General features: G+C 36.5%; 1 protein-coding gene across 6 annotated transcripts in view; it reads left to right on the top strand.

Annotated features, from left to right (window-relative positions):
- ARHGAP24 (Rho GTPase activating protein 24) overlaps window positions 1–12,445 on the top strand; it is a 911,211-nt gene that overhangs the window by 853,682 nt on the left and 45,084 nt on the right. For all 6 annotated transcript variants that reach the window (XM_054253621.2, XM_002745629.7, XM_035294559.3 and 3 more), the window contains one exon: window positions 4,586–4,793. In XM_054253621.2, the coding sequence (XP_054109596.1) occupies window positions 4,586–4,793 (208 nt within the window). The remainder of the gene's footprint in view (window positions 1–4,585; window positions 4,794–12,445) is intronic.

Raw genomic sequence — 12,445 nt, 5'->3', positions numbered from 1 at the left:
GAGACTGAGAAGGGCACTGAAAGGCAAGTCATGTAACAAGGAAATTGTTGGGAAGAAGAGACTGATAGTTTTACAGGGAGTGAGACACAAAGTAATACAAAACATGAATTTGGCTGTCAATGATTTGGCAACTAGGAAGTTATTGGTGACTGTAGGAAAACCATTTTGTTGTAATAACTGGGTCAGCTATCAAATTGCAAAAGTCAGCAAGTGAATGGGAAGTGATGAAAAGGAGACAGAGTCATATACTTCACTGAGAATTGAGGAGCAAAGAGGATATGCAGGACACAGAATCTAAGGAGGTTTAAATTCATAATTACGTATTCATTTTCGGGAAGAATGAAATATGAATGTATTTATAGGATCACAGTCACTTGCTTCACAGGCAGCCTCTAGCTATGGGCTATATAAATCACATGTAAAGGGGGACCCTCGCAAACCCTGAAGGCTATGGCAGTTTCTTTCTTGCTTGCTCCACTGGAAACAGCCACCTACCAGTGTAATAAATCCACCTATGTGATTTACTTTCTCAGTCCAGCAAAAAGTCACATCCTGGGTGATGCTCTGTGACACCACCAATGTACTTTCACATGGAGGGGAGGTAGGCATGACATTTATCACTGCCCAGAAATACTGGGGACATTTTTGTCAGAGTGTGTGAAACCTTGCCGGGAGTTTAAATGGACATAGCTCGAACTGTTTGCGTGACCCACATTCTAGGGAATATTGTTAATAAACTACTAGTCAGTGTGTCCTTTCTTCGTGCTGTTAGTTGGGGGTAGCACATGACCTTTGTGCTTTTGTGTTAATTTTAAAATTTGAAGTTTCACTGTTCCCTCAAGGAAATTTTTAAATAAATCTGTTTCTTTAAACGATGTTTTCCCATCAATAACTTTCCTCCGAAGGACCTTTCTTATGCAGAAGGGCAACCCACATCTACCATTTTAAGCCAGAAATGTTTGGCATGCTATTTCCAGTGCTACAGAATGGGGCGTATACATCTATTAAAATTCTTTACTCATTCTTTTCAAGACCAGTTCTACAGCAGAGAAAACTCATTTTTTTTCCACAGGAATTTTGAATTGTATGTACGTGTTGTCTACATGCTTTAGCTTTCTTACATATTACACTGCTATATTAAAGGCATCAGCTCTATAGGAAGGAAATTGCTTTGGGGGAGCAGCATGTTCACTGAAGCTCCAGAGTATTTTCCTTCTCTTTTTTTTTCTGACCTCCCCCACCTCCCAGTTTACATTTTCTCAGCACCGATCATTTATCCTAATGTGATGGGAGGAATTGAGATCAGAAAGCCAATAAATGGCAGATGTCTTCCAGTATAACTGTTTTCATCCATTGTGTATACCATACAGTATTGCGTAATAGACACTGAGTGGCTCTGATTTCCCACTACCTCAAATAAGCCTTAGCTCCACCATTTACTGCTGTGTGACATTTGGCAGGTTACTCAACCTTTCTGTGTTTCAAGCTCATCCTCCTTAAAATACAAAGAATGGTGGTGCCTACTTCACAGGGTGCTATCAGTTTTAAATGAGAGAAATGCAGGTAAACTGCTTGTTACATACCTGGCATATGCAAGTACAGCTTAGCTATTATCACTTTTGAGAAGCACTGAAAAGGCCCATGATTTTACTCAGTTGGAGAATGTACTAATATTTTTAATTACTAGAAAATGAGGACTCATGATTGTGATTAAATAAAAAGGAATAGGACTGATATTTAGAAATGAGCAAAGATTTTAAAGCTAAACAAATCTGGTTGTGAACTTCCATTCTGCCACTTGATGCTCTGTAACTAACCTCAGACAAATTACTTCATCTCTCTGAGCCCCAATTTTCTCATGTATAAAAAGAAGAATGATGGTTACCTTATGTATTTCTTATGAAGATGAGAGAACATTGTGAGGGACTCAGAATATAATACATACTTAATAAATTTAAATTTCTTGCTATAATTTTTGAGTAAATTCTTATTTTATCATAAAGGCAAGCCTGCATTTACAAGAAAATAAAAAGGAAACCAAATATACACATACACATCTAAAGCAAAACAGCCCTTTCTTTATCACTACTTGAGTTGTTGGGGAAAATAATCCTGAAAGTTTTGAGAAAAGAATATTTGACTGTTTTTCATTACTGTATAAATTCAAATATTGGAAATTTGGTTCATGTTTGTAGTACACATGGTCATTGAATTGGATCATCCTTGGTAGTTTTCTGTTGGATTTGAAGAGAACCCTTAGGTAATATATTTATCAATTCAAAGCAAAAATCCAAAGTAAAAAAAAATCACAAATACATAAAATTTATTCCCAAAAGTCAACATATTATCTTCTTAAATGATTTATAAGTACCTTTTAAGAGGCTATTTACTTAATTTTGGGAGGATAGAGTTCAATTACTAGAGGCAAATAAGCATCACGTTTGTTTTCAAAGCTCTCCACCGAAAGGGTCAATATTCTCCAACATAACCAATTTGCAAACCTTATTATTAAAACACTAGAATATCTCTATAATTCATTAGCACCATTGAATGGATTAAAATTTCGTTTTGCTGAAGGAACAGAAAGCTGGCTTAAACACACACCAGTTTGTTCTTCTTATATTAAATGCTATCTGGACAAAAGGGCTGCCAGTAACTTCAGCCTCAGCATGTCTGTTAATCTTTTAGCTTTTCCCTTGAGATTGTTGCCTAACGGTCAGAAGATGACTGTAACAAGAGCCAGTATCATGCCCAAGTTCAAGACAGGCAAAGGGAGTGACTGCCAACTGCAGATATCTTTCCTTATCATCAAGCAAAGAAAGTCTTCCTGAAGGCTACAAGAAGACTTATCGACCAGGACTATGCCATATGACCACCCCATTGCAAGGGAAGTGGAACAAGTATTTAATTTTCCAGCTTCTAAAATGGAAATGTCAAGGGAATATGGGGTGTGCATGTCTGTCAGAGTTAGGGAATGAGGTCTGATACACCATTATCGAGAAACTGCCTGTTCTAACATCTGCAAACGAAGCTAACTAGACCCGTTATCTGCTCTAATCTTTACTGACCTTAGAAAATGCTGTTTTCTAATTCTGCTTTTTATGCACTTTAATATTGATATTAGATTACTCAATATTATTTCCTAAATGGAATATATGTATTTCATTAGTGCTAGATTTGATACCAAGGTGAGAATGTTGTGTTTGCTGTTACTGTAACAAGAGCCAGTATCATGCCCAAGTTCAAGACAGGCAAAGGGAGTGACTGCCAACTACAGATATCTTTCCTTATCATCAAGCAAAGAAAGTCTTCCTGAAGGCTACAAGAAGACTTATCGACCAGGACTATGCCATATGACCACCCCATTGCAAGGGAAGTGGAACAAGTATTTAATTTGAACTAGAATGTTTTCTTTGGTAACAATTCTTTACTGCTTGAAACATGGTGGTTTTGCACTACTGAACCCATAACGAAATTATTTTACAGGTGGGGAGGCAAAGCATCTGTTGGTATAATCAAATCCTTAACCTAATGGTTGTTAAAGAATTCTCCAAACATTCTGAAGTTTTACATAATTTCAACATGCACCACTTACTTTTCTTCCGCTTTTATGAAACTCCTTAGACTATTAAAGTAATTTCATGGTATTTATTCCATCTGGAAACATTGGGGTCACATTTTCTTTGGCTGTTTTCCCCCCTTTCTCATAGGTTGATAATTTTTACCAAGCTATTACCTAATATTAATATGTTTCAAAAGTATTATCTCTTAATTAGTGGAATACTTAGGATGAAATAATGGGAGTGTTCAGCCCAGGTATATACACCAAGGAATGTATGGTTTGTAGGTATTGTGAAATCATTAATAAATCTAACTAAAAGTTGGATGGCTTTTTATTACCACCATGTGCTGCCGATTCTAAACAATGTACATGATAAAATATGCTTTCTTTAGGGCAAGACCCTGCCTCCCCACTTTTATGCACTGCTTTGTAAATTTCAATTTTTCGCTTTCAAATAAGTTAATAGTTTAAGATTTTAAAGAGCAAATACAGTCTGAAATACTTCATATGGGAGAAAATGCAGGGTTTCTTTTCCTGGTTTTATCACCTTGATTGCAGTCATGGCATCACAACTTGAGTGAAAACAAAAGGGGAACTTAAATGCAAATTGGACATAAATGTAAAACTGTAATAAAGGTAGAATTTGACTATTTTCTGTAGCATATTTCTCCTTTTAAGCTACTGAATACAATTCCTTTCCTAGAAGGAAAAGAAAATGGGAAGCCTCAAACTCAAGTTACATTTATTAGTGTTTCTTATTTCAAAATGGATATCTCAAACTCAGTATTTCTATTTCGGTTTTGGGCTAAACATAAAATACAAGAAAGGAGCAGCATAAGGTAAACTCATGCCATTTAAGGAATTGTATGCAATGAATTTGATTGTATAATAATGTGAAATACTGAACATTAAGTGCTTGCTAGCATTCCAATCTTTGTTTTTCTGTTATATGCAATTAAAACACAACAACAACAAAGTGAGAAGAGATAAATTTCTCAAGTTCACTGTGATCCTTTTTTTTAGGCATTTTTGGACAGAAACTGGAGGATACTGTTCGTTATGAGAAGAGATATGGGAACCGTCTGGCTCCAATGTTGGTGGAGCAGTGCGTGGACTTTATCAGACAAAGGGGGCTGAAAGAAGAGGGTCTCTTTCGACTGCCGGGCCAGGCTAATCTCGTTAAGGAGCTTCAAGATGCCTTTGACTGTGGGGAGAAGCCATCATTTGACAGGTAGATGTCGCAATTTTACTATCTTCAATGAGAAATTCAGATTGAACTCAAAGGATGCAGTGAGCTGAGGAGGCAAAACCTTGATTGTTGTGATAACAGTTTACAACAGAGATTATTTGGCCACAGGAGTTCGCATTGTTTTTATTACGTTACAAAGTTAAAAATTTGGCAACTTAGATGTCTTTTTCTTCCATACTTTCCATCTTAAAACATTCTTTGTTGTACTTTTTCCTTTTTCTTTGGTACCAAAGTATAATTGTATTAAACTTTTGCACTGGAAAAAGTAAACTTATGAAATAAGATGCTTGTTTAATTTTTTAAAATTCTTTCAAATAAAGAATATTAAAAGTATGAGTAGAGATTGGGATATTGGCAATGTAATTAAAAATGAGTATTTTAATAATAACAAAAGTATTTTAATACTCATTTTAAGAAAAATGAGCATCTTAATAATGAGTATTTTTATATTTTTAAATATATAGCTCTACCTTAATCTAGAATAGTTTTACAGGGAAATAAGGAGAAGTATAGCATGGTAAAAATAAAAGAATAATGGCAGCCCCAGAGAAGAAAATATAAAGCATTCCTGACTCCACTAATTAAGAGTTAATCATGGCTAATATTTTGTGAATTATCTCCTCTTAAGTAGAAAAATTAAAATTTTATCTTGATATTGTTAGTATTATGCATCAGAAATGTTCCCATATTAATAGTTGAAAAATCCCCTTCTATTCTAATATATTTAACATTTTACAATTAGCAACTTTTGTAAGCCTCTTTTTTAATATCTAGTATTTCACCCTACAGCTTTATTATTCATAACTATTTCAATATTGTTGGACATTTACATTATAAGTTTTTCATTATTATAAATACTATTGTAGTGAATATACATTTACATAAATACTTTCTATTTTTTGATTACTTAGGATAAATTCTCAGCACTGGACCTTTTGGATAAGAATAATCCTGATGCTAGGCCGGGTGTGGTGACTCACACCTGTAACCCCAACACTTTGGGAGGCCAAGGTGGGCAGATCACCTGAGGTCAGGAGGTTGAGACCAGCCTGGCCAACATGGTGAAACCCTGTCTCTACTAAAAATACAAAATTAGCCAGGTGTGGTGGTGCTCACCTGTGATCCCAGCTACTCGGGAGGCTGAAGCAGGAGAAGCGCTTGAACCCGGGATGCAGAGGTTGCAGTGAGCTGAGATCATGCCATTGTGCTCCAGCCTGGGCAACAGAGCAAGACTTCACTCAAAAAAAAAAAAAAAGAAGAAGAAGAAGAATCCTGATGCATGAAAATTAAAAATAGCCTACTGTCTTAATCCATTCAGGCTGTCATAAGAAAATATCATAAACTGAGTGGTTTATAAACAAAATTTATTTCTAAAAATTCTGGATTCTGGAAATTCTGGAAAGTCACAGTAAAGGCACTGGCGAATCCATGTCTGGTGACAACTTGCTCTCAGTTCATAGATGGCACCTTTTCACTGTGCCCTCAGTTGTTGGAGGGTACAGAGCAGCGCTCTGGGCCTCTTTTTAAAAGAACGTCTAAAGGAGTTGTAGATACAAGCTAAACTTGTGACTGCGAGTAATAACAAATCACAGTTTAGCTATAATTATGAAAATCATGAAATCAGAATGCAAAAGAAAGCCCTTATAAAGATGAACTTTATGAATGATAAAGTAATAGTGAATATTACTATTAAAGACGGCTTAGTTTTATTTTTTTGAAACTGAGTCTTGCTCTGTCGCCACACACTGGAGTGCAGTGGCATATCAGCTCACTAAAACCTCCACCCTGCTGGTTCAAGCCATTTTTGTGCCTCAGCCTCCCGAGTAGCTGGGATTGCAGGCGTACACCACCATTACTAGCTAAATTTGTATTTTTAGTAGAGGCAGGGTTTCACCATGTTGGCCAGGCTGGTCTCAAGGTTTAGGTTTCTGTATGTCTCAAGATCTGCTTTGTATTTAGAATGAATAGTGAAACGAGTGTAAATAACATACAAATAAAATAACATATGATTCTTAAAAGTTATATATGAAAAGGGCTGGGCTCAGTGGCTCACAACTGTATCCCAGCACTTTGGGAGGCTGACGCAGGAGAATCTCTTAAACCTGGGAGGCGGAGATTGCAGTGAGCTGAGATCAGGCCACCGCACCCCAGCCTGGGCAACAGGGCAAGACTCCATCTCAAAAAAAAAAAAAAGAAAGAAAAGAAAGGAAGAAAGAAACAAACGAAACAGTAATATATGAAAATAAACATTTTTTAAATTACTAGAGACCTTAATATTTAAAGTAAAGCTATAATTTGTCCTTTTACTTTATAAAGTAAAAATAATTTACTATTCTGTATTAGTCTGTTTTCATGCTGCTGATAAAGACATAACTGAGACTGGGTAGTTTACACAGAAAAAAGGTTTAATTAATAACACAATTCCACATGGCCGGGTAGGCCTCACAAACATGGCAGAAGGCAAGGAGGACCACGTCACATCTTATGTGGTTGGTGGCAGGTAAAAAGAGAGAGCTTATGCAGGGAAAACTCTTGTTTTTAAAACCATCAGCTCTTGTGAGACTCATTCACTGTCATGAGAGCAGCATGAGAAAGACCAGCCCCATGATTCAGTCACCTCCCACTAGGCTCTTCCCACATGTTGGAATTGTGGAAATTACAATTCAAAATGAGATTGGTTTTGTTTTTATTTAAAATGTATATTTTTTCTTATTGTAAATATATTTCTTCTTTTTTACTTTTTTCAACTTTTATTTTAGAATCGTGTGCAGGTTTGTGACAAAGGTATATTGTATGATGCTGAGATTTGGAGCATGAATGAATCCGTAATCCAAGTAGTGAGCATAGTACACAACAGATAGTATATTTCAACCCTTAGCTCCCTCTTTCCCTCTCCCCTCCTGTATTTCCCAGTGTCTGTTGTTCCCATTTTTATGTCCATGTTTACCCAATGTTTAGCTCCCACTTAAAAGTGAGAACGTGATATTTGGTTTTCCATTTCTTCATTTGTTCACTTAGGATAATGGTTTCCAGCTACATCTATGTTGCAGCAGAGGACATCATTTCATTCTTTTTGATGGTTGCATAGTATTTCACAGTATATATGTACCACTTTTGTTTTATCCAATGACCATTGTTGGACACTTAGGTTTATTTCATGTCTTTACTATTGTGAATAGCACTGAAATGAACACATAGGTGTATGTGTCTTTTTCATAGGATAATTTCTTTTCCTTTGGGTATATACCCACTAGTGGGACTGTTGGGTCAAATGGTAGCTCAACTCTCACTTCCTTGAGAAATCTCCAAATTGCTCTCCACAGTGGCTGAACTAATTTACATTTTCGCTAAGTGATTAAGTGTTCCCTTTTCTCCTTGGCCTCACCAATATCTGTTATTTTTTGACTTTTTAACAAAAGCTATTCTGACTAGTGTGAGATGGTATTTCATTGTGGTTTTTATTTGCATTTCTCTGATGATTAATAATGATGAGCATTTTTTCATATGTTTGTTGGCATCTTGTATGCCTTCTTTTGAGAAGTATCTGTTCATGTTCTTTGCCTTGTTTTAATGGGTTATTTCGTTTTTTGCTTGTTGATTTGTTTAAGTTCCTTATAGATTCTGTATATTAGACCTTTGTGAGGTGCACAGTTTGTGAGTATTTTTTCCCATTCTGTAGGTTGTCTGTTCACTCCCTTGATAGTTTCTTTTGCTATGCAGAAGTTCTTGAGCTTAATTAGGTTTCATTTGTCAATGTTTGTTTTTGTTGAAGTTGCTTTTGAGGATGTGGCATAAATTATTTGCTAATGTCTGGGACCTCTTTTACAAGGGCATTAATGAAGGCAGAGCCTTGATCACTTCCCAAAGGCCCCACCTCCTAATGCAATCACACTGGTGATCAAGTGTCAACATACGAATATGGGGGAACTCAAGCATTCAGACCATAGTACATACTAAGTGTTATTTCTCTGTCAAAGTGTAGAATTAGTACTTGGCTGGACACATGGTAAGTATGCAAACTGTTGTAGTCTTTCTAAAGCAATTTGATAATATATTTCAGGAGCATTAATGCAGGCAATTCCAATCCCAGAAAAAAATCAGATGTGTAGAGCAAACTTAAGTGCAAAGTTGTTTATTACAAATTGTATAACAGTAAAAAAATGAACACCAATTTATCTCCCTGTAAGTATGGTTAATTAAATAATGTTGCATTCATATCAGAAAATATTACACAGTTTTAACATGTTAGGACAGTTTTAATTACATAATGATAAATGGAAAAAGCAAACAGGATCAATTAATTGATTAAAGCCCTACCTTTTACAAAAAAAGTATTGCAAATAGTTTATAAATATTTATAAATTTACTCTGAGGAAAAAAATAAATGTGGAGATACAGAAATGAATTCAGAACAAGGATCAGAGAACAGATTTCAAGACTGCAAATATACTTTTTGCTCAGGAGCCGCATCTCTTATTCTTTACTTTAAAAAGAAAGTCAGATCTGTAGTTATATAGATCAGCCCTGTCCACAACATATAATCAATGAGTTATGGAGGAGAAATGTTCATTTTTAGTACCAAAATTAGAAAGAAATAGGATCCTCATAATAGAATATTGGGTAATGGGATAAGCAATATCCTCTACAATGAACTTCAAGAGACTATGATGAGTTTCAATGCCCTCTTTTCATATTGACATATGGCCTAATTATATGACATTGACATTATTGCAAAACACAGTTATTAAAATTATTTTTTCATGAGCATTTATGATTTGATTCTTATAAGATTTTTCTAATGCGGGGGAATGAAGTAATATTATGTATTTTAGGATTCCTGTAAGAACAGATGTGCCCTGTAAGCAGTTATCTCCAAATCAAGTTCTTGATAACTATTGACTGACAATGAAATATTGTCCAAAGTTTATAAAAATGTGGCCCTAATTATCTCCTTTATAAAATGTATTTTTGCATAAACGACATCATTGCATAAACAGACTGAAGAAAACATAATGAAAGATTTCTGTTGCCCAAAGACCCTGAGGTGCTGTGTCTTTCAGAAACCTTAACAGGAGTCTTATATTCACACCCATCATTTCACTTTTTCCTTTAAGCCATGTTTTCCTGTCAGCACCCTGGATTTTATCTTTTTTTTTTTTTCCTATGGCCATTTCCTACCTTGAGACTCTGACCAGCTAGAGATACTGCCTTAGGGCTGATGGAATTTCTCAAAATTCTTCAAAATGGAACAGTTTCTCTTTTAGGTCCCATTGCTCCTGCACTAATAACATATGCACAAATTAAAGAAGCCAATTAGGACCTTCATCATTTGGCCTGAAAACCTCCTTAGCCAGGGCCATAAGTTCACCAGAAATGTTCTCCATGTTCCAAGTTACTGCAGTCAATAATTTCTCCAGCACTGTTCAATAAACATTTGCCTTCTCTAGCCTCTAAAAGCAATTTTTTCACTGTCCGCCACGTTCTTACTAATAATTTCCTCACTGGCTGTGCAGACTCTGCCTGGTTCCAGTACTGATACCCAAAACATATTTTAGGTTTTTGTTGCAGCAGCACCCAATTTCTGGTGCCAGTGACTGTTTGAGGTATCTGTTGCTGCATAGCAAACCAATCCAAATGTTTTTACTTTAAAATAACAACTTTTTCAGATTCTGCACTTGGGCAATGCTCAGCAGAAAGGCCCTGTCTCTGTTCCGCTTGGTAATGGATGCTGCAATTTAGTGCATCTGCAGTATCCTAGAGAGCTTTACTGGCAAGATAGGTGCCTGAGTTGGGCTGGCTAGAATCGTCGATGGTTGGTTGAGCCTCCTGCTCTCTCTTCTTTGTCTTGTATCCTTCAGGGCTCCTCCCTATAGCTGACTGTTGAAACTCCTTACACCATGGCTCAGGACTCAAAGACAGTAAGGGTGGAAGCTACAGGACCTCTAAGGTATAGGCCCAGGACTGGTGTGATGTCACATCCACTGCACACTCTAGGTCCAGGGCAAATCACAAGACCAATTCAGCTTAAAAATGAGAGAAAACTGACTCTACTTCTTGATAGAAGTAATGTTATGGTTATATAAGGTTGAGAGAAATTATAAATAGTCACCTTTGAAAACAATCCACCTTATTCATTCATTCAACAAATAATTTTGAATGTTAACTATGTTTTACACACTGTTCTAGATGACAGAGACAAGGTGCATTCTCTTCTGGGGTTTGCTTTATGAGTCATGGGCAGATAAACAATAAACAGGAAATATATAAATAATTTTGAATGTTAATTATGTCTTAGAGGTTCTATGTCTCACTGTTCTAGATGAAAGAGAAAAGGTGCATTCTCTTCTGGGGTTTGCATTATGATTCATGGGCAGATAAACAATCAACAGCAAATATATACATAATTTTGAAAAGTAATGAGGGTGACATGCTAATATACTAGTGAGTAAAGTGGTGGAGATACCCATCTCCTTCCTTAGGACGTAACATTTGAATTGAAACTTGAATGACAAGAGGTCTGTTATACCTATGACATGGTGGAAGTATAACAGGCATGTTACAGGTGGAAGAATAGCACGTGCAAAGTCCTAGATACAGGCACAGCTTAGCTTGCTTGAAGAACATAAAGAAGGCCATTGATGGGCCAGGAGCAGTGAATTACATCTGTAATCCCAGCACTCTGGGGGGCCAAAATGGGAGGATCACTTAAGGCTAGGAGTTCTAGACCTGACTAGAGAACAAAGCAAGACTGTCTCTACAAACAAAATCAAATTTTAAAAATTAGCTGCCTGTAGTGGTGTATACTAGTAATCCTAACTACTGAGGAGGCTGAAGGAGGAGAATCACTTGAGCCCAGGAGTTTCAGGCTGCAGTGAACTATAATCATACTGCTGGCACTTCAGCCTGGGTGGCAGAGCAAAACCCTGTCTCTAAAAAATAACAACAAAATAATTTAATTAAATAAATATAAAAGAAAGGAAGCCACTGTGACAAGAATGCGGTGAGTGATGATGAATAGTGTCCATGGAGGTTGAGTCTGTATGGGCTGGCAGATTATAATAATTTTTTTTTTGAGACAGATTCTCTCTGTTGTCCAGGCTAGAGTGCAGTGGAACCCCCGCCTCCCAGTTTCAAGCAATTATCCTGCCTCAGTCTCCCAAGTAGCTGGGATTACAGATGCACACCACCACCCCTGGCTAATTTTCATATATTTTTTAGTAGAGACAGGGTTTTACCATGTTGGCCAGGCTGCTCTCAAACTCTTGACCTCAGGTGATCCACCAGCCTTGGCTTCCCAAAATGCTGGAATTACAAGGCATGAGCCACCATGCCTGGTCTATAATTAGAAATTTAGTTCTCATTCTAAGTGAAATGGAAAACTGTTAAAATATTATTAGCAGATAAATAAAATGATTTTGTTTACATATTACAAAGGTCACTCTGGCAACCAAAATATCCTTTTGATAAATTGTCAAGTTTGAATCCCTTGGTCTTTGGTGGCAGATATGCAAATTCCTGAATTCTGCTGATTAAAAGAAGGGGTTCCCAGATCCATGAATGGTGAGGTAATAAGAAAGGGGTAACATATTTCAGCAAAATGTAATTAGAGCTACATGGGGAGGGGAAAGAAAATC

The sequence above is a fragment of the Callithrix jacchus genome, chromosome 3, assembly GCF_049354715.1.
Source record: "Callithrix jacchus isolate 240 chromosome 3, calJac240_pri, whole genome shotgun sequence".
Lineage (NCBI taxonomy): Eukaryota > Metazoa > Chordata > Mammalia > Primates > Cebidae > Callithrix > Callithrix jacchus.
This window is presented reverse-complemented; position numbering and strand designations above follow the sequence as displayed.